The sequence below is a fragment of the Sus scrofa genome, chromosome 6, assembly GCF_000003025.6.
Source record: "Sus scrofa isolate TJ Tabasco breed Duroc chromosome 6, Sscrofa11.1, whole genome shotgun sequence".
In the NCBI taxonomy this organism is placed as follows: Eukaryota; Metazoa; Chordata; class Mammalia; order Artiodactyla; family Suidae; genus Sus; species Sus scrofa.
Genome location: NC_010448.4, coordinates 81,605,941 through 81,632,547, shown reverse-complemented (window position 1 = coordinate 81,632,547; position 26,607 = coordinate 81,605,941). Strand labels below are relative to the sequence as shown.

The 26,607-nt window shown below is 50.6% G+C and overlaps 2 protein-coding genes across 7 annotated transcripts; both read left to right on the top strand.

Annotated features, from left to right (window-relative positions):
• HMGCL (3-hydroxymethyl-3-methylglutaryl-CoA lyase) lies at window positions 2,094-21,032 on the top strand. 5 transcript variants are annotated; one of them, XM_021095528.1, is made up of 10 exons: window positions 2,126-2,264; window positions 4,464-4,541; window positions 6,463-6,546; window positions 9,410-9,517; window positions 10,230-10,325; window positions 12,351-12,499; window positions 15,160-15,223; window positions 17,446-17,634; window positions 19,007-19,132; window positions 20,364-21,032. In XM_021095528.1, exons 1-10 carry the CDS (start codon window positions 2,139-2,141, stop codon window positions 20,463-20,465), a joined length of 1,122 nt encoding a protein of 373 aa, XP_020951187.1. In that variant the 5' UTR covers window positions 2,126-2,138; the 3' UTR covers window positions 20,466-21,032. The 5 variants fall into 5 exon arrangements, with proteins under 5 accessions (XP_005656108.2, XP_003356248.2, XP_013844239.2 ...); XM_005656051.3 differs by lacking the exon at window positions 4,464-4,541 and having other exon boundaries at window positions 2,094-2,222; XM_003356200.4 differs by lacking the exon at window positions 4,464-4,541 and having other exon boundaries at window positions 2,110-2,264.
• Window positions 22,013-26,580, top strand: GALE (UDP-galactose-4-epimerase). 2 transcript variants are annotated; one of them, XM_003356202.4, is made up of 11 exons: window positions 22,013-22,121; window positions 23,709-23,912; window positions 24,047-24,162; window positions 24,243-24,356; window positions 24,611-24,787; window positions 25,052-25,165; window positions 25,259-25,325; window positions 25,419-25,504; window positions 25,620-25,697; window positions 25,914-26,028; window positions 26,199-26,580. In XM_003356202.4, the coding sequence occupies exons 2-11, from the start codon at window positions 23,792-23,794 to the stop codon at window positions 26,255-26,257; spliced, it is 1,047 nt and encodes a 348-aa protein (XP_003356250.1). In that variant the 5' UTR covers window positions 22,013-22,121; window positions 23,709-23,791; the 3' UTR covers window positions 26,258-26,580. The 2 variants fall into 2 exon arrangements, with proteins under 2 accessions (XP_003356250.1, XP_020951188.1); XM_021095529.1 differs by lacking the exon at window positions 22,013-22,121 and adding an exon at window positions 22,147-22,440.

The window sequence follows — 26,607 nt, the reverse complement described above, 5'->3', positions numbered from 1 at the left end:
TCCTCCTTTATGCCACACTGTTTTAATTAATATAGTAAGTTTTGAAATTAGGAAGTGTGAGTCCTCCAACTCCTTTCTCTTTTTAAAGATCTCATTGACTATTCAAGGTCCCTTGAAATTCTGTATGAATTTTAGTATGCTTTTTTTTTTTCCTATTTCTGCAAAAAACCGTCACTGGCATTTAAATAGGGATTGCAGTGAATCTGTAGGTCATTTTTGGGTAATATTGACATCTTCATATTCTATCTTCCAATTCATGAACATGGATGTCTTTTCATTTATTTATGTCTTCTTTAATTTCAGCAATGGTTTGTAGTTTTCAGTGTATAAATCTTGAAAGTCATGTTTATTTTAAACAGCATGGTAGTACTTTGGGGTCAAGTTCAGTCTTCTGGCTGCAGGCTTGAGGATTCTGTCCAGTAGTGCTCTAACTTATGATGGAGGATATTTTTTGTGCTTTGGAAGCATAACAAAAGACTTAATCATGTCTCATCTTCTCCCTAGCTAAAATCTGAGCCCCTTGAAAGCAGGGACAGTGCCTTTTCTGCTCCTCCCAAGAATGCCAGTCAGTTCACTCACCAGTTGGATATCCATACACCCAGGAGCCACAGTGACTATTTACAAAATGCAAATTTGATCATATCTTCCTGCATAGAATCCTTCAAATGCATTGCTGTAAGGATAGCTGTTATTAACATGTTCTCCAAAGCCCCCTGGTATAGTCCCTGCCAATCTCTCTCATCTTAGTAGGAAGTCCCGTTTTAACTCCCTCCTGCTCTCCAGTCCTTCTAGCCTTCTTTTCATCTTTCTGAAGCAATATTTTCAGAAATTTCTAATTGCAGCCTACAGTAATAAATTTTACAGTGCAACCTAGTTTGTTGTGTAATAACAGAAGTTTTGTAAAGCAGTACTTAGATTTCTATTTATACAATGCACTGCGATATTTTCTATCCTACTTATTTTGTCTTATTTATTTTTATGGCCACACCTGTGGCATATAGAAGTTCCCCAACTAGGGGTCAAATCAGAGCTGCAGCTGCCAGCCTAAGCCACAACCACAGCAAGATCTGAGCTACATTTGCAACCTACGCTGCAGCTTGCAGCAACACCAGATCCTTAAACTACTGAGCAAGACCAAGAGATCAAACCCACGTCATCATGTATATTAGTCGAGTTCTTAACCCAGTGAGCCACAACAGTAACTCCTATGCTATTTCTTTTAAAAAGTACCCACTAAAGAAGTTCTCTGTCGTGGTGCAGCGGAAATGAATCCGATCAGGAACCATGAGGTTGCAGGTTCGATCCCTGGCCTCACTCGGTGGGTTAAGAATCTGGCACTGCTGTAGGTCACAGACGAGGCTCGGATCTGGCGTTGCTGTAGCTCTGGCGTGGGCCGGCGGCAACAGCTTTCCGATTAGACCTCTAGCCTGGGATCCTCCATAGGCTGCGGGTGCAGTCCTAAAAAGACCAAAAAAAAAAAAAAAAAGTACCTACTAAAGTACTATTTATTTAATAAGCCACTAGAGAAAAAACAAGCAACAAAATCCAATGTGGATTCCTGATTTTTTTAAAGCTTTTAATAAAAAAGGATTTTTTAAAAAGTACCCACTAAATTGATTTTATGACCAATGGGGTACAACACTGGTCACAGGCATTCAATTTTGAAAAACGCTGCTCTAAACATTCAATTTCTTTGCCTAGGGGCCTTTGCATAATGCTATGCTCTGTCCGGAAAATTCTTCTTGTATCCTCTTTACCTGGGTAAATCTTACTTATTCTTCGAGGTGTGAAATCAAAGGACGCTTCTCTTTCTTGAGTCAACTGCCTGCATTTGAGTCCCAAAGATCATGATTAATGAATTATTATATGCAAACAACTCAGAACAGTGCATGGCAAATAGTAACGCTTCATCTTATAATTGCGTGATTGTTAACATCTGTCTCCCCATACCCCCTAGACTACAAACCCCTGAAGTCAGAGACTTTGGTTAACTTTTGTTCATCTTTATAGTCTTAGCGCCTCACTTCGCCTGGCACACAAAGAGCGTCAGAAAAGACGAAAAACTTAGACAGGCTGGGGGCGGAGCCAGCGTAGTGCGTCACCACGTCGTCCCAGAGGCCCCGCCTGGGGGCGGGGCCATGCCCAGCTGGCGAAGGGGGACGCGCGGACCTCTGCTGGGCAGCCGCGGGGGAAGCTGGGGCAAGATGGCGACAGTAAGAAAGGTGCCGCTACGGAGACTGGTGGGCTTGGCATCCCTTCGGGCTGTAAGTGCCCCGACCCGCCCGGGGGCGGTCCTGAAGGCACCTTGACGGTGAAGGTCGGGGGCTTGACCCGTAGCGGCTGGTCTGTGAAAGGCGAAGGCCGACAGCTCTTTCACAGAGGGCCTCGGCGTCTTGAACCCTGTCTGTCCCGCCCAAAGCTCTTGAGGGGCATAGGGAAACTGAGGCCCAGAGATGGGGAGCGACTTGTCCAGGTTGTCAGGACCTGAGACGCCATCCCAGACGTCCTAATTCCCTGGCTTAGGTTCTTCCTGGTGTCTCTGGCATCTTTCTCTGTCCGATTGAACTTTAACTTCAGACTAAAGTGACACAGTGAAAATCGTGAATACTCTGTCCGTTGCCAGTGGAAAAAGCAAGGTTATCCCCCTCTGTCCGTCTCCATTTCCAGCTCTTGTTGCGTTTGGGGACGCTTGGCGAGCTGTTCCAGGGTGCAGAGCAGGATTTGGATCATGTGGGGCTAAGTGTGATTACCTTGGAATTGTGTCCTGATGTTTTCCCTCTTCTTTCCCATGCTCAGTGAGTGGACCTAATCGTTTAAAGGGTTGAATACACTGTGTTGGTTAAAGCTCAAAAATTGTGGTGAGCCAGTGGTTATGACGCCACTTTTTTAGGTTGAGTGACAGGTCTCTAAACCCCTTTTCTTGAACTATAGCATGAAAAAATGTTACCTCAGTGTGGGTTTGGAGATTAAAGAAGATGTAGGTAAAGCATTTGACATTGTTCTAGGCCCGTGAGTGATCGATGAATTTTGTTGCCTTAGAGTTTAGAAGGAATTAAAACTGTATAGTGTTGGGAGTTCCCGTCATGGCGCAGTGGTTAACGAATCCGACTAGGAACCATGAGGTTGCGGGTTCGGTCCCTGCCCTTGCTCAGTGGGTTAACGATCCGGCGTTGCCGTGAGCTGTGGTGTAGGTTGCAGACGCGGCTCGGATCCCGCGTTGCTGTGGCTCTGGCGTAGGCCGGTGGCTACAGCTCCGATTCGACGATTCGACTCCTAGCCTGGGAACCTCCATATGCCGCAGCAGCGGCCCAAAGAAATAGCAAAAAGACCAAAAAAAAAAAAAAAAAAAATTAAAAAAAAACAAAAAAACTGTATAGTGGTAAAAATTTCACTGTCTTGGCAATGGGCCCCTCTCAGAAAACCACTTCAGTGTCTCCTAGGCCACCCTCCCCCATCAACTACTCATGTGCCAGAAAAGCTAGTAATTCCAACTTGCCAAGTTAAGAAAATTAAATGAGATGGTGGATGTAAATGTGCTTTGAAAAAATTCCTGGTGTAGTGAGATGGTGGTAGGTAGTAGGTTCAAGGTTACTAGCATAGACTTGGTGTCAGAAGCAGACAGTTAAGTCCAAACTTCCTCACTTCCTACTGGGTGAACTGGGGTATTTCTGAGGCTGTTTCTTCCTCTTTGTAGTTGGGATAGTGATAGTCCTTGTCATGTAGGGACTAAATGAGGTGCTGATGTCTGGAAGTTAGCACTGGGCTTTAGTCATTATCGGCTGTTTGATATAGACACCATAGCTCAGAAGTTGTGGCCTGGGATTTGTGTGGTTAGAGGGCATTATTACTATGGAGAACTTTATAGAAGGAATGAAATAGGTGCTTAACCAGGACAAAAGAAGACTGGGGAACCGAGGGTGGCAGAGGTAATGTGGCCTAGGGATTGAGAGCAAGCACTCTAGATCCACACTGCTGGGTTCAGATAGTGGCTCAGTGACTACCATGTGACCTTGGGAAAATTACCTAATCTCCTTGGGCTTCAGATTTCTCACAGTAAAATGGAGATTATAGTAGTTCCTACCTAATAAGGTTGTTGAGAGGATGAATGGGTTAATATGTAAAAGGTTCCTATAAGTGCCTGGCAAATAGTAAATGCTTCGTAAATGTGAGTTGCTTTGTTGTTAGTATGTGAAGAGTTGTTATGGCAAGGAAGTGGAATTGAGTTTTTATTGTGTTCTCATAAAAGGAACTTGGAAACAGATTTTACGCTTTTTCAGCAACATTCAGCAGTGATTTAATGTGCCCCTATTATGTCCTGGGGTCTTGGCAATGTAGCAGTGAATAAAACAAAGTCCCTGCTCATGGAGCTTGCATTCCAGTGGGATCCTTTTAGAGTAATGTACCAGCAGATCCTGAACCTCCCTATTGGAGGGAGATTCAGCTTGCAGGGACCTTCCATCTAGCTTGTTGACTTCATGGAATTCAGTGGCTCATCATTAGTCTCTAGGAAGCTTTGCTGGCTAAAACCAAGGCCAGTTCAGGTGAGTTGTTTAAGTTCTAGCTGATTAATAGCCAGGAATATTTCCTTCCTTAAGGATTTTAGGAATTTGGAATCCTTAGCAGATTCTCAATATACCTCTCTCCTTGCCCCATTGTACTATGTTTATCCAGATTAAATCTGGTAAAATGAAGTTAACTTGAAGAGTATCAAGTTATATATATATAACATATATATATATATATAATTTTTGTTTTTGCTTTTTGCCTTTTCTAGGGCTGCTCCCATGGCACATGGAGGTTCCTAGGCTAGGGGTCTAATCGGAGCTACAGCTGTTGGCCTGTGCCACAGCCACAGCAACACCGGATCTGAGCTGCATCTGCAACCTACACCACAGTTCACGGCAATGCCGGATCATTAACCCACTGAGCAAGGCCAGGGATCGAACCCGCAACCTTATGGTTCCTAGTCGGATTCGTTAACCACTGAGCCACAACGGGAACTCCTCAAGTAATATTAAGAAGGATAGAGGAAAGAGAGAGAGAAAAGCCTTATATTGGTGGTAAAAAGGGGAAGATTTTATATAGAGGACTTTATATAGAGCAGGCTTTAAATAGAGAGGGAATCTCACTCTCTTAAATGTCTTCAACCGCTAAAGTTTTCATCTGTCAGACTCAGTCTCCTTGTCCTCGCCCAGCCTGTGCTTGTATCAGAACAGAGCCCAACTCCATCTCCACAACCCCCCAAGGTCCAAGATTGCTCCTCACCACACTCAATAATTTCCCTCCTCTGAGGCAGCTATGACCTTCATGCATTTAGGTGTTGTTTTAGTAGCTTTTGAAGGAGTGCCTGCTTTGTGCCAAGCACAGTGCCAGACACAAAGGATGAAGTGGCGATTGAGACAAAGTCCCCTATAGAGCTTATGTTCTACTGCAAGAGACCCTGAGAAAGTGATTATAGTCCTGAAAGAGAAAAGAATGAGGATGAGCAGTTTGGCAGCTTTACAAAGGGTAATCAGAGGGGACCTATCTATGAAAGATGAGAGGGAGCCAGATGTGGTACAGGCCAGGTGAAGAGCATCCTGGGCAGAGGGAACTGAAAGCAGTGAGGCCCTGCTGTGGGTGAAAGGCCAGTGAGTGACCCAACGAGGTGGATGTGGAACAGCAGGAACAGCTAATGAGTTCAGCAGGAGTGGCAAGAGTGAGATGCTAAGAATCTTATGGTCCACGGTGGGTGGGAGAAGGGGATGAGTCAGGTTTCTGGCTTAAGCAACAGGATGCATGTGGTGCTTTTTAACTGAGATAAAAAGGATAAAGTCAGACTGGGCTTTGGGAGAAATTAAACAGTTCTGTTTGGGGACTTCTATGTTTGAGAAGTACAAATAGGTCTGTGTAAAAAACAACCTAAATGCAACTGCCATTCAGGTGGAAATGGGTCTGGACTCAGAGAAGTTGGAAATGGCCCTGTACTGGGAGCATGAATCTCTTACTCGTTCCTGTTTCTAAGTGAAATGTTCTTATTCTTTTTGTTCTTTGATTCTAAGACCGACCAAATATGGACGTTCTCCTTGTGGTGCAGCAGAAACGAATCCAACTAGTATCCATGAGGATTTGGGTTGGATCCCTGGCCTCACCCAGTGGGTCAGGGATCCAATGTTGTCCTGAGCTGTGGTATAGGTCACAGATGCGGCTTGGAACCTGCATGGCTATGGCATTGGCAGTGGCCAGCAGCTGTAGCTCCGATTTGACCCCTAGCCTGGGAACTTCCTTATGCCGCGAGTGTGGCCCTAAAAAGCAAAAAAACAAAAATTAAAAATAAAGTAAAACAGACCAAATGTGAATTAAAGGGTAAGAAATACTGCTTCTTGTCTCAGTGAAGAGGCATACATTTTTTCAGATGTGTCCCCCTGGACAATTGTGACAATCTCCTCCTGTTACTTTCTTATTTGCTCTTTTATACCAAAGGTCAGCACCTCATCTGTGGGTACTTTCCCAAAGAGGGTGAAAATTGTGGAAGTTGGTCCCCGAGATGGACTACAAAATGAAAAGGTAAAGATGGAAATCAACCAAAACATTGTTTTTTCAGGCGTTGAGAGTTGATGTGATGGTGTAGAGTATGCAAGACGTGATCACTCTGCTCGACTGAGGCCTGGGCTGGGGAGGCCAGGCAGGCACCTGCGACAGTTCATCCATCTAGGATGGTAATGTCAGAAGTGTCGTGACCTCAGGTCCCTCTCAAGGCCCTGTGGCACAGGGCAGGCGGTAGGTGCAGCAGGAGTGTAAAAGGAAGGTGAGGGTGTGCCTTTGATCTGGCAAATCCCTGTGGGGGAATTTGCCCAGAGGAAGTCATGCAGGTCACATGCAAAGATTTAGGCTTGGGGATTTTCCTTATAACCTTGTTGTAACAGCAGAACAGTTGGAAACAACCTAAATGTTCAATAGGAAGAAAGTTAGAACAAATACATTAATGAGTTAATAAAATGGAATATTTTGAAGCCACTAATAATATAGGGGAGGAGCTCCTGTGGTGGCACAGCGTATCGAACCCAACTAGTATCCATGAGGATGCGGGTTCAATCCCTTGCCCTGCTCAGACGGTTAAGGATCCAGCATTACCATGAGCTGTGGTGGAGGTCACAGATACAGCTCAGATCTGGAGTTGCTGCAGCTGTGGTATAGGCCAGCAACTACAACTCAGATTCAAACTCTAGCCTGGGAACTTGTGTATGCTGCAGGTGCAGCCCTAAAAAAACAAATAATAAGAAAAAAAATTTTTTACATAACGTAGGGGTATATTAAATGACTTAAGCAGATTATAAAATTATATCTATATACTATATTAAAAAAATATATATATATATCTTTTTTTTTTTTGGCTGCACCCACAGCATGTGGAAGTTCCTGCGCCAGGAATTGAACCTGCCACAGCAGCAAACCAAGCTACTGCAGTGATACCACCATATCCTTAACCCACTGCACCAAAAGAGAACTCCTATATATGTGTTTTTATTCTTACCCTTTTGTGTAAAAGCAAAAAAGTTTATACATGTGGGAGCATCTACCTAGAAAAGGGTCTAGAACAGTCTGTCCGGTAGAACGTTCTGTGAAGATGGAAGTGCTGTAGACTTGAGCACTCTTACAGTAGCCACTAGACATGTGTGGCTATTGAGCACTTGAAATGTGACTAGTGTGGCTGGGGAATTGAATTTTTTAAATATAATTTTAATAAATTTAAATATCCACATATGGCTAGTGTCTAATGTATTGGACTGCACAGATCTAGAAAGTTACATATCAGGATATTAATAGTATTGTCTCTGAGAAGTTTTAAGGGTGCTTTTCTCTTGTTTTGGGCATTTTTTCTGAAATAATCATGTATTAATTATTTTTTCAGTAAGAAAACCTTTTTCTTTTTTGTTTTTAAAGCCTCACCAGCCTAACTTTTAATAGTGAACATTGGTTGGAAACAATACACTGTAAGCTCTCTTAGTGCAGAGTCATGTTTGTTCTACTCACCACTGTATCTGTAGCTCCTAGCACAATCCCTGGAACATGGGAGGCTCTCAAAATTTACTTGTGAATTAATCATTACATTAAAGCAGTGGGAGAGAAATTGGGGGCGGAAGGGTCCGATGAGAAGGACTTGGAGTTTTTAGGATTTTTGACCTAATCCTGTAAGTACTAGAGAGCCATAGGAGGCTTTTGAACAGGAGAGTGAGCTAACAGACACTGTGTTTTAGAAGGATTCCTATGCAGGATGAATTGGCAGAGGAGACCATGCCGTAATGTACATGGGATAGCGACAGTAGATTTGGAAATAGGCGTCCATAGAATCAGGTGGGCAACTCTATGTTGGGGGAGGGAAAGAAGGAAGCAGTGGGGAGTTCCCGTCGTGGCTCAGTGGCTAACGAATCTGACTAGGAACCATGAGGTTTCGGGTTCGATCCCTGGCCTCGCTCAGGGGGTTAAGGATCCAGCGTTGCCGTGAGCTGTGGTGTAGGTCACAGGTGTGGCTCGGATCCTGTGTTGCTCTGGCTCTGGTGAAGGCCGGCAGCTACAGCTCCTATGAGACCCCTAGCCTGGGAACCTTCATGTGCTGTGGGTGCGGCCCTAGAAAATACAAAAAAAAAAAAAAAAAAGAAAAGAAAGAAGGAAAGAAAGAAGCAGTGGGCTGTGTGTGAGGATGAGCTCCTCTGCCAGCTGAGAGATGGAAAGGGGAGAGTGCGATCCTTTCCACCCTCACACTCCCATCTCTTGGAACTCAGAGCATTGGTCATCTCTGCCCTTTCAGGCCATGGTATGTTGCTCTTAATTCTTTTATAATAGGGTCATAAAGTCACAGAAATTTAAAAGCTTGTATGGAAGTTCCTGTTGTGACTCAGCAGTAACAAACCCAGCTAGTATCCATGAGGACGCAGGTTTGATCCCTAGCCTCACTCAGTGGGTTAAGGATCTGGCATTGCCATGAGCTGTGGTCTAAGTCACAGATGTGGCTCGAATCTGGCGTTGCTGTGGCTGTGACATAGGCTGGCAGCTACAGCTCCTATTTAGCCCCTAGTCTGGGAACTCCCATGTGCTGTGGGTGTGGCCCTAAAAAGGATAAAAACAAAAAACAGAAAAGGAAAAAAAAAAAACCTGCATAACAGAAAAATATTGTTTCCGTGTTAAGTATTAACCCCTTTTCAAGTGAGAAACTGCTTCCACTGCAAAACACCATCTGTAGAACTTGAAGACAAGCCTTGTACCGGATCTGTTGGCAAGGATTATGAATTCATATTAGTGTTTGGAAGTTGAGGCAGTGAAGTGCATGCTGTAGCAAAAACTTCAAACTAACAGGCTGCATTCTGAGACTTTTTTTTTTGACTGACTTTGCCTACCTGTCTTTTCTGATGTTTTTCTTTCTCCACTGCAGAATATCATACCTACTCCGACAAAAATCAAGCTGGTAGACATGCTTTCTGAAACAGGACTCCCCGTTATAGAAGTCACCAGCTTCGTGTCTCCCAAATGGGTTCCCCAGGTGAGCCCTAGCCCTCAGCACGAGGCATTTCTCAGATAAGAGGGGTGTGACATTTTGCATTTGCTTTGGAAGTAAGTAGAAGATGGGAAGGTGTCCAGGTCTCTGGCTTTGAGGGGTCTCAGGTGGTTCGTAGTAGTGTGGTGTGACCAAAGAGCACGGCCTGGGAGGCAGGAGGCTCGGATTCAGTCTTGGATATGCCCTGACTTGCTCGTTGAGGCCTTCCCCTCTCCAGGTTCAAGATGACCTCCCAGATCTCTTCTGGCGCTAGAAGCCTAGAATCTCTAGGCCTGTCTAGAGATGTGGCTTCAGCGTTTCTAAAAGGGAAAGACAGATGATTCCTGCTTCACAGAGACAGTCAATTGGGAAGAAAGATGGTTTTCTAACTGTCAGTTGACAGAGTGCTGAGCCCAGTGCCGGGCTTGGAGCACATTCTCAGCAAATGGCTAGAAGTCTCATTATTGCTGTTGCTGCTTATGTAAAGCCAGCAGTATTAGGCATATGGAGAAAAGGAGGATCTCACCCCTGCCAAGGAGGCTTCTTGGCTCATCAGCAGTCTAACAAGTAGTAAAAGCATTTGGGAGCCTTAGCTCTGCAAAAGGACTCATTCTCCAAGGGCTCTGGAGAACAGAGACTTTGTGCTAAAAAGGTTTTCTCTACCTGAGTTCTCTGCCGGCCCTTGATGGTGACTTGCAATGTCTCCTTTGGTTCCCAGATGGCTGACCACACTGAAGTCTTGAAGGGTATCCAGAAATTTCCTGGCGTCAACTACCCAGTCCTGACACCAAATCTCAGAGCCTTCCAGACAGCGGTAAGAGGCTCCTGGTCTCGTTTTGGGGTGGGGGTGGGGGGCCTGAAATGAGATTGATGGCGTTGGTCCCTGTCTTGTCTCTGGGCCTCAGTCCCTCTCCCAGAATGTCTGTCTGACAGCTTGGCTCCAGCAGTGATGGGCACTGTCAGACAGACCTGGGGCAGTCCTGGCCCTGCCACTCCCAGCTTTCTGATATTGATAAGCTGCTGAACCTCTGAGCCTCGGGTTCTGCCTAAAACACAGGACTAATGATAGTACCATGCATCAGAACTTAGGAAGCATGTAATTGCTTAGAGGAGCCTCATAGAAGATGAGTGTAATAAGTGTCAGCTCTTGTTGCTGTTGCCCGTTTCCTCATTAGAGAAAGGTAATCAAATTCGCCACAAGAGTTCAAGGGTAGTTGCTAGTATCTGCCAGCCTTTTTATAATTTTAGATGAGAATGCCATTGGAGATGTTGATTCTGGATTTAGGCAAAAAGCTTCTTTTAAGAGTGACTTCCAGAGAGTTCCCTGGTGGCCTAGCCGTTAAGGATTTGGCATTGTCACTTTGTCACTGCCAAGGCTTAGGTTGCTTCCTGGAACTTCCACATGCCATGGGCATGGCCAGAAAAATAAACATGACTTCCAGGGTGGCAATGGCAGCAAAAGTATTGGTCCTTGGAGGAAGGCCAGGTTTTCTTTTTCATTGAGATAAAGTTGGAGTTCCTGTCGTGGCTCAGCGGTTAGCAAACCAGACTAGCATCCATGAGGATGCAGGTTTGATTCCTGGCCTCACTCAGTGGGTTAAGGAGTTGGTGTTGCTGTGAGCTGTGATGTAGGTCACAGATGTGATTCGGATCCCAAGTTGCTGTGGCTGTGGCTGTGGCTGGCAGCTACAGTTCCGATTGGACTCCTAGCCTTCAAACCTCCATATGCTGTGGCTGTGGCCCTAAAAGACAAAAAGACCAATAAATAAATAAATAAATAAATAAAGTTCACTGTATTAATTTCATTACAAAATACCAAAAACTTAGTAGCTTAAAACAACAGAAATGAGAGTTCCCATCATGGCTCAGTGGTTAACGAATCTGACTAGGAACCATGAGGTTGTGGGTTCGATCCCTGGCCTTGCTCAGTGGGTTAAGGACCCAGCATCACCGTGAGCTGTGGTGTAGGTTGCAGATGAGGCTCGGATCTGGCATTGCTGTGGCTCTGGCATAGGCTGGCGGCTACAGCTCTGATTCGACCCCTAGCTTGGGAACCTCCATGTGCTGTAGGAGTGTCCCAAGAAATGGCAAAAAAAAAAACAAAAAAAAAAAACAAGAGAAACACAAATGTAGTCTTTCACAGTTCTGGAGGCTATGAAAGACTCTTAACTCTATGGTCGGTTCCTTCTGGGGGCTCTGGGAGAATCTGTTCCATGCCTCTCTCCTGGCTTCTGGTCATGACTGGCAGTCTTCAGCTTGTGGTCGCATCACTCCAATGTCTTCCCCATCCTCATGGCCTCCCCCCGCTGTGTCTGTCTTCACATGGCCACCATCTTAGAGTAGGGACCAATGTGACTTCATCCTAATAATGACATTTGCAATGACCTTATTGCCAAATAAGGTTGCACGGTGAGGTGCTGGGGGGTTAGCATGCCAACATGTCTTTTTAGGGCACACCCTCAGCATATGGAGGTTCCCAGGATATGGGTCAAATTGGAGCTGCAGCTGCCGACCTACACCACAGCCACAGCAATGCAGGATCTGAGCCACATCTGTGACCTACACCACAGCTCACAGCAACGCTAGATTCTTAACCCATTGAGCGAGGCCAAGGATAGAATCCGCATCCTCATGGATATTAGTCCAGTTTGTTACTTTGAGCCACAACAGTAACTCCTTTTTTTGGTCAACATATCTTTTTGGGAACACAAAAAGCGCACAATTCAACCTGTAATATTCATGTATCATAACATTCACTGTAAGACAAGGATTTTTGCCACTCTGTGTTGATGTTCCTTGAAGAGAAAAACCTGAAGGGAATTCTCCTGGCTGTTGGCAGGTTGCTGCTGGAGCCAAGGAAGTGGCGGTCTTTGTAGCTGCCTCTGAGCTCTTCACCAAGAAGAACGTCAACTGCTCCACAGATGAGAGTTTCCAGCGGTGTGACGAAATCTTGAAGGCAGCTCGGGTAGCCGGTATCCCTGTGCGGGGGTGAGTCTACCACATGGGTGCTGCCTGCCCTTTCCTCAGTACCATTCTGCAGCAGGGCCAGGCGCTGACTCAAGTGACCTCCCTCGCAGACTCCTTATCCTGGGTGCAGGCAGGCCTAGCTCGCCACTCAGACATCTCATCCCAAGTAAGTGCAGTCAGAAGAAATGCAGGCAAATGCCTTCTCCAAACCTAAATTTCGGGTCAGTTCACCAGAGGAATCTGGCAGGACAGGATACTAAATGGGGTTCAATTAATTTAATCCTGGCTTCATCGCCAGCTATTCACACATCCCTAAGGAATGCCTTTGGCCTCTAAGATGTCTCCACCTTCACGCCTCTAATGGCAGCAGTGCCAGGCATCGTCCATGGATTATCTCATTGTGGCCTCATCATCGCCCAGCAGGGAGGGTGCTAGCCCCACTTCCAGATGACAAAATAGACTGAGGAAGGATAAAAAGTGTGCTACACAACAAGTTGCAACCAGAATGCTCTTTCAAAAGTTCACATCTGGGAGTTCCCATTGTGGTTCAGCGGGTTAAGAACCCAACATAGTGTCCATGAGGATGCAGGTTTGATCCCTGGCTTTATTCATTGGGCTGAGGATCTGGTTTTGCCACAAGCTGTGGTGTAGGTCGCAGCTGCAGCTTTGATTCCACCCCTAGCCTGGGAACTTCCATATGCCACAGGTGCAACCAGGGGATGGGGGATGGTGGGGAGTGCACATCTGATTATATCCCTCCCTGGTTAAAAACCTTTTAGTGACTCATCAACTCCAGAGATTTCAGCATGGTTTACAAGCCCCTGAGTGATTCAGCCACTGCTACTCTCTGCAGCCTCGGTGCTCATTGCTCCCTTCTGGCCCTACTTCCTCTGCATACTGCATTCCAGCCAGCCGGAACATCTGTCCATGTGTCCCATGGCCCAGTTCTCTCCTGCCTCTGGGCCTTTGCATGTGCTTTCCATAGACTCAGAACACTCTTCCTTCAACCTACTTGTCAGGGCTAATTCCTGCTCACCTTCAGGTCCTCTCGCAGATGCCATTTTCTCTAAGAAGCTTCCTCTTCCCTCAGGTGGCTTTGGAGCCCTTCCTCTGAGCTCCCATAGTCGCCTGGACATCCTCTAATGTAACACTGACCTGCTTGTCCCCACCCCCACCAGACTCTACTCCCCATGAGGGCAGAGCCCACATCTCTCAGTCCCTGGTGTGCTCCCTCCTCCGGCTCAGGGAATCGATGGGCCAGGGGATAGATGGGAGGCAGGGGCGTGTCAGGTCTTCCTGACTCCCAAGCCTGTGCTCTTTCCTCAGTATTTCTCTTAACTTTTCTTTGTTCAACGAAGATTGGGGAGTAAGGGGGAAAATTAAGATGGAAAAATACATGGAGATGTTTGGGTATGAAATTACTTATCCAGCAAACATGTATTATGTCTCTTAATATATAGAGTAGTTTGCTAGACTTTAAAAGGATTTACTAGAGCCTCAGCCTCAGTAGGGTGGGTGGGCTTAGGAGCTGTGTACACCCAGTACCAGGCCTTACCATAGCTCCCAAGACCTCGAGGTCAGGCTGGTGGACGCTCTCCCACTTCATGTTGCACTTCTCTGCCCCTTGCTCCCCCTCCCTCAGCCATTCAGTCCTCTGTTCTGTGTCTTTAACACACCTGCTCTTCTGTCTCTGGGCCTCTACACTGGTTCTTCTCTCTGCCTGGAACACAGCTCTCCCTCCATCTCAGCTCCAGCATCATGTCTTCACCAAGGCCCTCCTGGGCCATCCTAACTGCTGTTGGCCTCCTCCCGCCGCTCCTGTCTCACTTCCCTTGCCTTTTCCTTCCCAGCACATCACTGTCTGTGATTCTCGCCTTCACCACCTTGATTACCTTTTTATCAGCTGCCTCCTTACCTTGCAACCTTAAGCCCCATAATGGCAGGGACCTTTTCAGTCTTGCTCACTGGGCTTACCCCAGTGCCTAGCACTTTGTGGCAACTCCGTAAATATCAGTTAAATAAATGAGTGTATGAATCCTCTGGCAACTCACTGGAGCAGCTCATCCTTTGGCTTTCAAGCTGGCCCAGCCTTTTTTTTTTTTTTCAATTCTTCAGTGATTCTGATAGTTTAAATATACCTCAAAAAAAAAAAATTTTTTTTTTGGCTGCACCCATGGCGTGCAGAAGTTCCCAGGCCAGGAATCGAACCTGAGCCACAGTAGTGACAATGCAAATCCTTAACTGCTAGGCCACCAGGGAATTCCAGCCCCACTTTTTTGTTCCTGCTTTGGATTCACCTGTCCTTGGTCCTCTCCTGAGTTTCCCCCCCATCCCTCACCACCTGTCTTCTGCTGTCCCTTCCCCTGTGTGGCCCAGCTGGCTGCTCGGGTTGTCCTTTAGTTTCTCCTCCTTGGTTGGTCTCTGGCAGCCACTCCCAAAACCTGCGCTTCCCGAACGACAAGCCTGTTCATTCCTTCCCCTCCCTGCCATGGCGCTGCAGTGCCCACTCCCACTGAGCGGCGCTGCCTTTGGCTCGTCATCATTGAAGTAGCTTTCACCCAGGCCCTTGGCCTCCTGCCCAGCTTCAGGTTCAGGTGTAACCAGAGATGTGAAACCAGCTTGCCCCAGCCCTGCTGGCTAAAGAGCTCGGGGACAGTGACACCATTCCTGTTTTCCCACAGGTATGTCTCCTGTGTGCTTGGATGCCCCTACGAAGGGAAGATCTCCCCAGCCAAAGTAGCCAAGGTGTGTGTGTGTGTGTGTGTGTGTGTGTGTTTATGTGTGTGTGTCAGGGCGGGGTCTTGTGAGGGTGCCTGCCCCTGAGGGCATAAGTTGCTCTCGCCACCCTTTCCTGTGGTCCCCTAAGTTCCTTTGTTTGCCACTCCTTCATTAAGCCCCTCTGAGAGCCCAGCCCTGCACTTGCTCCTGGAGGGCCACCTCCTAGCCTGGCATGGAGTCCCCAAGGCCCCTGCCCTACCCCAGAAGGAAAGCCTCTGACTCAGTTTTCAGACTGGTGAGTGGACAAGTGAGAGTCCTCTGCAGAGGGGTTCTGGTACTGGTTGGAGAGTTCCTATTGTGGCTCAGCAGGTTAAGAGTCCAGTATGGTCTCTGTGAGGATGCAGGTTTGCTTCTGGGCCTCGCTCAGTGGGTTAAGGATCTGGCGTTGTTGTGGCTGTGGTGTAGGCCGGCAACTGCAGCTCTGATTCATCCCCTAGCCTGGGAACTTCCATATGCCACAGGTGCAGCTGTAAAAAAGAAAAAGAGTTCCCGTTGTGGCACAAAGGAAACAAATCCAACTAGGAACCATGAGGTTGAGGTTCGATCCCTCGCCTCGCTCAGTGGGTTAAGGATCCGGCCTTGCCGTGAGCTGTGGTGTAGGTTGCAGACACGGCTCAGATCTGGCATTGCTGTGGCTGTGGTGAAGGCTGGCAGCTGTAGCTCCTATCCGACCCCTAGTCTGGGAAACTCCATATACCGAACATGCGACCCTAAAAAAAAAAAAAAAGAAGAAAAGAAAAAAAAAAAGAGCAGTGGTTGGCATTCCCTGGTAGCCTAGTGGTTAAGGATCTGGTGGTGTCACTGCTGTGGCTCAGGTCACTGCTATGGTGTGGGTTCAATCCCTGGCCTTGGAACTTGCACATGCCCTGGGTGCAGCCAAAAAGAAATAATAAAAAATAAAATAAATAAGCAGTGGTAACAGTAGCAACTGCTTATGGAGAGTGGCTTCTGTAGTCCAGACCTCAGCCTCTTGTTGCTGTCAGTCCTCCCTGTAGCCCTACAGAGGCTCATCATTGTTTTTCAGAAGCGGAAATTGAAGCTGAGACATTTAAGTCCTTTGTCAAGATCCCACAGCTAGAAAGCAGCAGAACTGGGATTTTACTTCAGCATCAGGTCACTCCAAAGCCTGTCCCTTTGGCTACAGCCTGTGCTGCCACACCTTCTGTCACTGCCTGGGTGGGCAGTGGGGAGGGGCTCTGTTTCCTTTATCCAGCAGCCTATCATTGAGTGTCGTCTCTGTCCCTGGCCCTTCCCCCACCTTCTCCAGCAGAACAGTGTAGGGCAGCATCTCTTCAGGTGGAGCATATCCTGCTCTTGTTTTGCAGTGATTTTAGGGTTTTACAAATGGACTTTTAAATAATTTTTTTTCTTTTTTAGTTACCCGGTGACACATGGAGTTCCCAGGCCAGGGATCAGATCCAAGCCCCAGTTTCCACCTACACTCCAGTTGCGGCAACGCCAGACCCTTAACCAACGGTGCTGGGTCAACACTGCAGAGACACTGCTGATCCCATTGCGCCACAGTGGGAACTCCAAAAATTGTAAGAGTTTTGTACTTCTCTTAAAATATATATCTCTTGGGAATTCCTGTCGTGGCTCAGTGGTTAACGAATCCAACTAGGAACCATGAGGTTTCGGTTCGATCCCTGGCCTTGCTCAGTGGGTTAAGGATCCGGTGTGGCTGTGGCTGTGGCGTAGGCCGGTGGCTACAGCTCCAATTAGACCCCTAGCCTGGGAACCTCCATATGCCGAGGGAGCGGCCCTAGAAAAGGCAAAAAGACTATATATAGATATAGATATAGATATAGATATCTATATCTATATATATATATATATCTAGCACCTCAGCCCCATGATTTCACATATCTTCTTATCAAGATAAAGCACCTGAAAGGAGTCAATTCTGCTGAGCCTGGAACAGTGTGCGAAGGTGGGGAATGAAGGACTGGAGGTTGAGGCAGGCAGAGGAGGGAAGCGCAGGCCTTGGAGCCCCAGGGCCGCACCACTGGCCAGCTCTGCTCCCATGTCCCAGTCTCCTGACCAGCAGAACGAGGATTATTAGCCACACTTAGCAAGTTGTAAGGAGCCTGTTGGCCAGTAGGAACTCGGACGTGGGGGGTGTTCTGCGCAGGCTTCGGCCTCTGGCTTGAGGAGCCTCATGTTCTCCAAGTACCTGCCTGTCTTCCCAGGTCACCAAGAAGATATACTCGATGGGCTGCTACGAGATCTCCCTGGGAGACACCATTGGCGTGGGCACTCCCGGGCTCATGAAGGCCATGCTGTCTGCTGTCATGCAGGAGGTGCCAGTGTCTGCCCTGGCCGTCCATTGCCATGACACCTACGGCCAGGCACTGGCCAACACCTTGATGGCCCTGCAGGTAATCAGGGCCTGTCCCAGGCTAAAGGTGCAAGTCCATTCTCCCAAAGGACATGGCCTGAAACTGTGTGAAGGTGGGGGTGAGGGACTGGAGGTTGAGGCAGGCAGAGAAGGAAAGCGCAGGTTGACAGCTGTGTTCCATTTATGCTTTCAGCAAGCACCCACTGTGCCAAAAGCCCAGAGCTGTGTGCCAGGCCCCAAGCTGGCCGTGGTGGGCACAGACATGTGACCCATCGCTGGAAGCGCCTGCATCTGTCTGTTAGGGGAGACATTCGAGAGTTAGGTAGTAACCCTAATGCATGTGACAAATGCCTCGAGGAAGGAAGCCTGGGGCTGAGGAAGGCACCCATCTGAGCTGGGGAGGTCAGAGAGGATTTTGCAGAGGAGCCCTGAGCGAGGCTTAACAGACATGAGGAAGTTAAGCAGGTGGAAGAGAGAAGTGGAATGGTAACCGGGCAGCACCGCATTGTAAGACCAAGGTGGGTCCTGGAGCCCCGAGATAGCACGCACGGCTGTGTGTGTGTGCATGTGCCTGTGTGTAGGGGAGCGGGCTGGAAGTAGTGAGGGAGGCAGAGGGCGCTCAGGGAGGGGCTTTAATGCGGTCCTCAGAAACCAGACTGAGACCTCAAATTGGATATCCCTCGAGGCTGGCGGGGCCTGGCCCAGAACGAGGGTCCCGTGATGCAGCAGCCCTTAGGAGGAAAGTGCTGGCCTGGCCACGGGCTACTTAGCTCTAGGCTAGTCCAAGTCTAGCCGGTTGTCTAGGTTACCTAGAGCAATCCTGCGCCAACTTGTTTAGCTCTCAGGTTACCTCCTTGAGGCTCATATCTTTAAATTGGTTGATTCTATTACTTTCTGGGTCTATTTTCTCAGAGTTAAGGTTTAAGAAGAGAGGAGACAGTGAAACCATCATCTCAGAAAGTGGGAGCCACTGACCCAGGGAAATGGGCTAGGCCCCCGTGGGGTTAGAGGCCCTCCGACGGTGGGCAAACAAACACAACAGGTTTTACACGGGGGTCTGAAACCTTACGGTGGGCCTAGTGGGGGTTACTTGAGGTCAGTGATCAGGAAGGGCCTCTCTGCGGAAATGGCTTTCAGGCTGAGAAGGAGGTGAGGGATCTCCCATGAAAGGGAGGAGGAAAGATATTCTTGGCAGAGGAAAGAATGTAGCAAAAAAGACTCCAGTTTGAGGAAATAAAAAAGGAAACACTGTTTCTTTTCTGTGGGATTTTTCACTTCAGCAGAATCATAAACCAAAGGAATGCGTTAGTCCTGGAATTTCCAGCAGCAAGTGACAGGGAGGTTTACAAGAACTGGCTCTGTGGGCTCTGGTCCCCACCGTGACAGCCGTGTTTCGCCGTCCTTGTTTCCAGATGGGAGTGAGTGTCGTGGACTCTTCTGTAGCAGGACTTGGAGGCTGTCCTTTTGCACAGGGGGCGTCAGGAAACTTGGCCACAGAGGACCTGGTCTACATGCTGGCGGGCATGGGCATTGACACGGTAAGCCTGCCTGCCCCCTGATGGCGACAGCCCTGAATGGACCAGAGCTGTGCCCAAGGACTAGAGCTGCTAGGTTTGTTCAGGGTTTTTGTGGTGGTGTTGGTGCAGCTAAGAGGGGAAGGGTGCCAGGGGATTAGGGCTGTGCTGTCAGATGTTTTGAGATAACAGAGTGCAACTGATGGAGGCCACAAGAAGGCCAGGTTCACAGTGTCACTTTGACACTTCAGTTCCAGGAGGCACCAGGGTGTGGGGAGGAGCTTTGAGAGGGTTAAGGCCATGACCTGAAATGAATCCATTCCCTCTGGACCTTTGTTTTGTTCTCTGTAAAATAAGGGCAGCGGAATTAGACAGCACACCATGGCCCCCCGCCCCCTGGCCCCCCAGGCTCTGCCAGAGTCAGTAAAGGCCCTCAGTGTGGGGTGGAAGCAGTATAGCATCTGTGCTTTGAGGTCAGACAGAACTGGAGTCCCTTCGTGGTGCAGTGGAAATGAATCTGAGTAGGAACCATGAGGTTTCGGTTCGATCCCTGGCCTCGCTCAGTGGGTTAAGAATCCAGCGTTGCCATGAGCTGTGGTGTAGGTCGCAGACTCGGCTCGGATCTGGCGTTGCTGTGGCTGTGGCATAGGCTGGCAGCTGCAGCTCCAATTAGACCCCTAGCCTAGGAACCTCCATATGCCAAGGGTGCGGCCCTAAAAAGACTAAATAAATAAATAAAACAAAACCTAGTCCTGCCACTCGCAGTCTGTGACTGGACAAATTTCCTCACCTCTCTGGGCCTAAGAAATGGGAATAAATAGCACCAAGAAAATGCAGAATGCTTAGCCCAGAGCGGAGCACATAGTACACCTCAGTAAATAAGAGCTCCTATTATAACCGTAGGTTTTCAGTGTGGCCCTTTCAGTTGGTGTTTTTACTCCTATTTTTCTCTGCCTCACAATCCTTACTTCAGGATGCAGTGTTTGACCCCTGAGGGCCAGGCCTGTGCTAGACGGTGTTGTGCCCAACCACACTGATGAGATGGTTTCCCTGGTGGCAGCACTACAAACCATGTCACAGATGGAGGGCAGTCAGCGGGACTCCCAGCAGCCGGTGTCCCCTCGTCGGAGGCACAAGAGCCTGGTTGTCTTCACCTTTACTTTTTCAGAATCACAGTTTCTGTCCAATCAGATGTTTTCCCTGGGTGTTGTGGGCATGTCGTGACTTACTGCATCCTCTGATTTGTTTCTCAAAGGGTGTGAACCTCCAGAAGCTCTTGGAAGCTGGGGCCTTTATCTGTCAAGCCCTGAACAAAAAAACCAGCTCCAGAGTGGCTCAGGCTTCCTGTAAACTGTGAGCCCCTTGCCCCCTGAAGCCTTGGGGATTGCATGGGAATAGGGACACATGTGGATGATTCACGGATGAGCACATGGAAATGGGAATGAAATGAACAGGTGCAGGCACCTCACCGCCAGCTCTGCCCAGTGGTCTCTCCTGGGGAAAGGAGGCAGATGGGCGCTGCCTGGCCTCAGGCCCTCCCTGTCCAACCTGAGTGTGAATGAGAGGCTTGGGCAGCTGGAGGTCTCCCTCCCACACGGACCCAAAGGTCCAGGAGCTGAATACCTGTGGGCATTTGGGAACCCAATTCTTGGGCTTGGGTTGATCCTTAAGTCTCATCTCTGGGTGAAACCTGCCAGTTAGCCACTCTCCTCAGCACAATGCTGCCATATCCTTGGGGCCATCGCTCTCTGTATAGGGCAAAGGGGCATGGAGGAGTTTTTTCCTCAGCTGGCAGAGGGCATTTGGTGAAGGTGTGAGGGAGCAGTGGTAGCCACCTGCCAACTCCAGCAACTCTGGAAAATCTCCACTTTGAACATGATTTTTGAAAACAGCTTATGTAATTAAAGGTTTAATGCCATAACCATGCCAGTGTCCTGTGCAGACGTGTGTGTGTGTGTATGAGAGGGGGAATAAAGCATCCTTCCAGCACTGCACGCTGAGAGGGAAACACAGACTATTTATCTCGGAGTTTTCTCCCTCATTCTCCTCCTGAAAATTTGGGAATTCATAGTGACTGGAAATCAGTGGCTTAAGACTTACTCAACTCTGGTCGGAGCACCCGGGAGAGGCTGTTTTTGGGTTTTTTAGCCTGTGACCAGGCTGGTGCACAAGGTGCCCTGCCGCCTGTTCAGGCTGTAGGACGCACATTCTTTTGCTCGGGTTTCATCCCCCGTTATGTCATGCCTCTATACACAGCATCCCGTAGCCCTCCCTTCAAGCAGAACACTGTTTTAGAACCTACCAGGATAGGCAGGGTGCACACCATTCCCTAAGGCGGTGTGTGTGGAGGGGCATGGTTTACGTGAAGGCTGAGCGCAATCGGCGCTGTAATTCCTGTTTTAGTTTCAGAGCTGCCGCCAGCCCTTAGGCGGGTTTTCAAACTAAACTTTCCAGAACGACTGCCTCTCCTCCAGGCAGCCGTCTTATTTCATGCCAGGCTTACTGTGAAGAAAAGGTTTGTAAGATATAAAAAGGGTGGAAAACCTGCGGGCGAGCGTGGAGCAGCAGTCTTCGGCCCCAGCCTCGGCTGTGGCTCCTACCGCGGGGACAGGTGCCGGGCGCCCCCAACGAGCCCCATCTCCGGGGGCGCAGCGCCTGCTCTCAGGGGCTGGGACCAGCGCCGGTGTTTGGCGCGGAGGCCTGGGGCCTCGGCCAGGAAGCGGACCTCCGCGGCTCGGGCACTAGATCTTAAGTCCCAGCTGCGCCTTGCCTCTGCCCACCGCTCCGGCACGGCTCAGGGCCGCCCTCTGCGGGAGGCGCCGCGCAGGCGTCTGGAAGCGGCATTGCCGTAGGTCCTCGCGGCGCCCCGTACTGCAGTCTCCCGACAGACACGTTTCCTGGGGGCGGGGAGGGGGCGGGGCCAGGCGGGGCCTTCGACTCTTAAAGGGACCCTTGAGCCGGGCGCCGGAGGCGGCGCTGTTGGAGGCAGTGCGGGGCGCGTGGAGCCGAGCAGGTTCGGGAAGGGAATGGGGGACCCGGGCGCGTTTGCGAGGGGCCGGGTGGTCCGCGGGGAGCGAGCGAGAGAGAGAGACCGCGTTCTGGGTAGAGCCCCGCCAGGGCAGGCCCGCCTCTGCTGGTCCCAGTTCCTGCTGCCTTGGCTAGGGAGGCCTGGGTTCATTCATTCCCGGCCGGAGGGCACCTAGTTTGTCCCCTCTCGGAGCCACCACCAGAATCCCAGGCCAAGGCTCCTTGCACTCGAGCGCTCACGGCCCTGCGACCCCTCCCCTCCATTTTGCGGACTGGGAAAACTGAGGAGGCGACAGCTGACCGAGGTCACTCCGCTGGTCGGAGGGAAGCCAGCCTCGCCAGCCTTCCTGCCTCCGAGGGCCCCTCTGCCACCACTTTCCTGGGCCCCGCGTAGAGCTTGGAGCTCGGGGCGGGGGGGGTGTGTGGGCGCGGGCAGCTTCAGAGTTGGGAGCAGAGTCCAGCGGGAAACAGTGAGGGCGGGGGGCGAGGGGCGGGGCTTTGAGCCTGGCGTTCCAGATCCTGGCCGGGCCGGCGTTGGTAGCTGTGTGACTTAAGGCAAATTACTTCACCTCTCTGACTTTAGTATCCGTCTCTGTAAAGTGCCACTAATAACACTTGCCTCATCAGGATATTGGGAGAATTCAGGAAAATAATGCAAAAGTGCCCAGTACAGAGCCTGGCACTCAGCGGGCGTTCAGCAAAGTGGGTCGGAGCTGGGTGAACCCAGAAGAGGATTGAGGCAACTTGGAGGAAGGCGGCTGCGGGCCAGCCTGTCCCGGATGAAAGGCCTCAGTGTCTGGGCTTTCACCCCTCCTCCACCGTCTCTGCCCGCAGAGTTTGTTCAGGGCGGTGGTGCACACCTGGCAGTGGAATCTGGGGCGAACGCCACGTCTACACCATCCCGCTCAGTGCCGCCTAGAGTTGGACGGTATCCTTAGCCTCAAGCCGAGAGTGGCATGGGCAGAGGCTGAACCAGCCTGGCTGACCTGGGGTGGGGCCCACTCTAGGACTGCAGGGCTACAGCCCCCAGAGCTGGCCTCAAGGACTTCACCCTGAGGCCAACTGCTGTATTTCCTGCTTCCTCCCAGTTGACGGTGGGAGAGAGTCAGGAGCTACTTACAGCATGACGTTTTAGTCACTGAACCAAGGAGCCAGTTTATACCTAGGGATGGTAGAGGGACTGGAAAGGTCTGAGTCTGTACAGACAGATCCCCCTCCTGAGTTCTTGGAGTCCCAATGCTGCTGCCTTGTTTCCTTCTGTCCAGAACTGTCTGGTCTCCACACACCTTGGGGAAGGCAGTGTGGAGCCTCAGGTTCTATCTTCCCAGCCCTGGTCAAATTAAGATTAGGAATTAGGGCGCCTGTGCATCAACCTCCCCACCTGCACCATGTGGCAGGTTTTTAAAATCATCTAACTCTCACACTACCACGAGATATCTGTACATTTATAAACTCCATCTCATAGAAATGGAAACCATGGCCAAGAGAGAACTGGTCTCTAAGGCCTAAGGCCAGAAAGTGATGGTATCCAGACTTGGCCCAGGGCTGACTCTGGACCCACCCTATTACCTAGGACACACCACTGCCTCCCTCCAACCCCAGACTCTCACTGGAAGAAGACGCTGAGCGGGTAGTCTCTGTCCTGCACCAGGCACGATGGCAGAGAAAGTGCTGGTAACAGGTGGGGCTGGCTACATTGGCAGTCACACTGTGCTGGAGCTGCTGGAAGCAGGCTATTCGCCCGTGGTCATCGATAATTTCCATAACGCCATTCGTGGTGAGCAGCCTGGGAGGGAGGGGCGCTGGGGCTCCCAGAGAGGATGGAAGGAAAACCCCACGAGGTACCTTCACCTCCAAGGGCTAAATGTATGGCCAGCCTCTTGGCAACCCAGGACCCATGTGCCCAACCAGGAGGGAGCTCCATGCCGGAGAGCTTGCGGCGGGTTCAGGAGCTGACAGGCCGCTCTGTGGAGTTTGAGGAGATGGACATCTTAGATCAGGCAGCCCTACAGCGTCTCTTTAAGAAGGTAAGTGCTTGGCAGGCCGTGGGCGCTGCCCAGGGCCGGGCCTATAAGCAGCCCCTGACCTGAGCTTTGCAACCCTGCAGTACCACTTCGTGGCAGTCATCCACTTTGCCGGGCTCAAAGCTGTGGGCGAGTCGGTGCAGAAGCCTCTGGATTATTACAGGGTTAACCTGACAGGAACCATTCAGCTTCTGGAGGTGAGACGTGGGACAAGGACACAGACCCTGGGAGGGCCCCTAGCCAAGCAGACAGTGCCACAGTGGGTAAGGCCCCTGGGGGGTAGAGTCAGGCAGGGCCTAAGCTGTGTCATCTTGGACACGTTTTTACTTCTTGGCCTCAGTCTCCCCTTCTGGAAATGGGAGTGTCGGCACCTCAGCCTCACCCGTGAGGCATAAGGGGGGCAGGATAACATGTGAGGCAGAGGCCACTGACGCCTCTCCGCCTCGGGCAGATCATGAAGGCCCATGGGGTGAAGAACCTGGTGTTCAGCAGCTCGGCCACTGTGTACGGGAACCCCCAGTACCTGCCCCTGGACGAGGCCCACCCGACAGGTGGCTGTACCAACCCCTACGGCAAGTCCAAGTTCTTCATTGAGGAAATGATCCGGGACCTGTGCCAGGCCGACAAGGTGAGGCCCCCTCTGCTTCAGCCTTGACTCCACTCCTGGGCCCCTCACAGCCCCCATCAGCCCGAGGACAGGAAGCTGGGGCTCAGGAAGCAGCAGTGACTTGCACAAGGTCACAGTATTTGGGGCGGAAGGGCCCAATCCCCTGCTCCTTTCTAGGGACAGAGGACTGGCAGGGGCAGGGCGGGGGTGGGCGCAGATTCTGGGTTCAGCTCGGATGGGCAGCCTGCACCGCTCTCCCCCCATCATCTGACCTGCATCCCACAGGCCTGGAACGCAGTGCTGCTGCGATACTTCAACCCCATAGGCGCCCATGCCTCAGGCTGCATCGGTGAGGATCCCCAGGGCATCCCCAATAACCTCATGCCCTATGTCTCCCAGGTAAAGAAGGGAGAGGAAGGGCGGTGGCCCTAGGGCTGAGGGGCCCAGCTGGTGCCTAGGGCCTGGGAAGAGCTAACCTGACCTTCACCCCAGGTGGCGATCGGGCGACGAGAGGCACTGAATGTCTTTGGCAATGACTATGACACGGAGGATGGCACAGGTGAGCCCGGGACCAGGAGGAGCCAGGCGTGGGAGATGGAAGCGGGGCGGAGACTGTGCTGAACCTTTGCACCCAACCGCCTCCTCCTCACAGGCGTCCGGGATTATATCCATGTCGTGGATCTAGCCAAGGGCCACATCGCAGCCTTGCGGAAGCTGAAGGAGCAGTGTGGCTGCCGGGTAGGGAGAGAAGGGAGAAGCGAGGGAGGGCGGGAGATGGAATCCTCAACCAGTGGGTCCCAGAGAGGTAGGAGGTGCAGCCCCACCACAACCCCTGCTCTCCTCCCCTGGGCAGATCTACAACCTGGGCACGGGCACGGGCTATTCGGTGCTCCAGATGGTCCGGGCCATGGAGAAGGCCTCCGGGAAGAAGGTAGGCTGGCAGCCCACCCTGTCCCACCCCAGCCCCTCCCACTGACCTATCTAGTGGGCATCCCAGCACTGCCCTGCCTGCTCAAGCCTGCCTTCAGCCTTGGTGCCTGAGAGCGAGACCCTGCCCTGTGCCTCCGTCTTTTGAGAGCCTGGTCAGCACTCAGGGGGTGAGGCTAGGGCTGGCTCAGCTCAGCTACAAACACCGCTTTTCTTACAGATCCCATACAAGGTGGTGGCACGGCGGGAAGGAGATGTGGCTGCCTGTTATGCCAACCCCAGCCTGGCTCTCAAGGAGCTGGGCTGGACAGCAGCCTTAGGGCTGGACAGGATGTGTGAGTGCTAGCCCTGACCCCTGACCCTGGTGCTGGCCTGACCCCTGGGAGAGAGAAAGGGGTTAGGAAAGGGCTGCTGGGGCCCAGGCCTGCCTAACCCGGGCTGCCCGAGGTGGTGAGGGCCCTGCATTCCAGTCTGGGCCCTAAGCACAGACCTCGCCCCTTCCCAGGTGAAGATCTATGGCGCTGGCAGAAGCAGAATCCTTCAGGCTTTGGTGCACAGGCCTGAGATCCTCTGGGGCCAGAAAAGGAAGAGAAACAAATGCCTGCTCTCCAGCCTTCGGCACGAACCCTGGGGCCTCAGAGCCTCCCCTACCTCAGACCCCAGCTGGGCCCACTTGGCCCACCAGGCAAGAGGCCAAGGGCCCCACTGACCAGGTATCAGGGGTCTCTATTCCACAGGGTCCAGGAACCCATGAGGACAGGACCCCCAAGAGCGAGTGGGGGAAGCAGGACCCTGAGACACAGAACGCCTTCCTCCCAGGCGCTAACTCAGACCGCTCTGCAGGAGCTTTCCAAAGTATTTACAATAAAACCCCTGCTGACACTGGAGCAGATTCCTCCACCTGGTCACTCTCT

Coding starts and splice junctions, on each gene's coding strand:
- HMGCL (XM_021095528.1), top strand. CDS start 2,139: ATGCCCAGCTGGCGAAGGGGGACGCGCGGACCTCTGCTGGGCAGCCGC. Junction 15,224..17,445: donor CCCCAGCCAAAGTAGCCAAG/GTGTGTGTGTGT, acceptor CTGTCTTCCCAG/GTCACCAAGAAGATATACTC. Junction 17,635..19,006: donor ACACCTTGATGGCCCTGCAG/GTAATCAGGGCC, acceptor CCTTGTTTCCAG/ATGGGAGTGAGTGTCGTGGA.
- GALE (XM_003356202.4), top strand. CDS start 23,792: ATGGCAGAGAAAGTGCTGGTAACAGGTGGGGCTGGCTACATTGGCAGT. Junction 24,788..25,051: donor ACCTGTGCCAGGCCGACAAG/GTGAGGCCCCCT, acceptor TGCATCCCACAG/GCCTGGAACGCAGTGCTGCT. Junction 25,166..25,258: donor TCATGCCCTATGTCTCCCAG/GTAAAGAAGGGA, acceptor CCTTCACCCCAG/GTGGCGATCGGGCGACGAGA.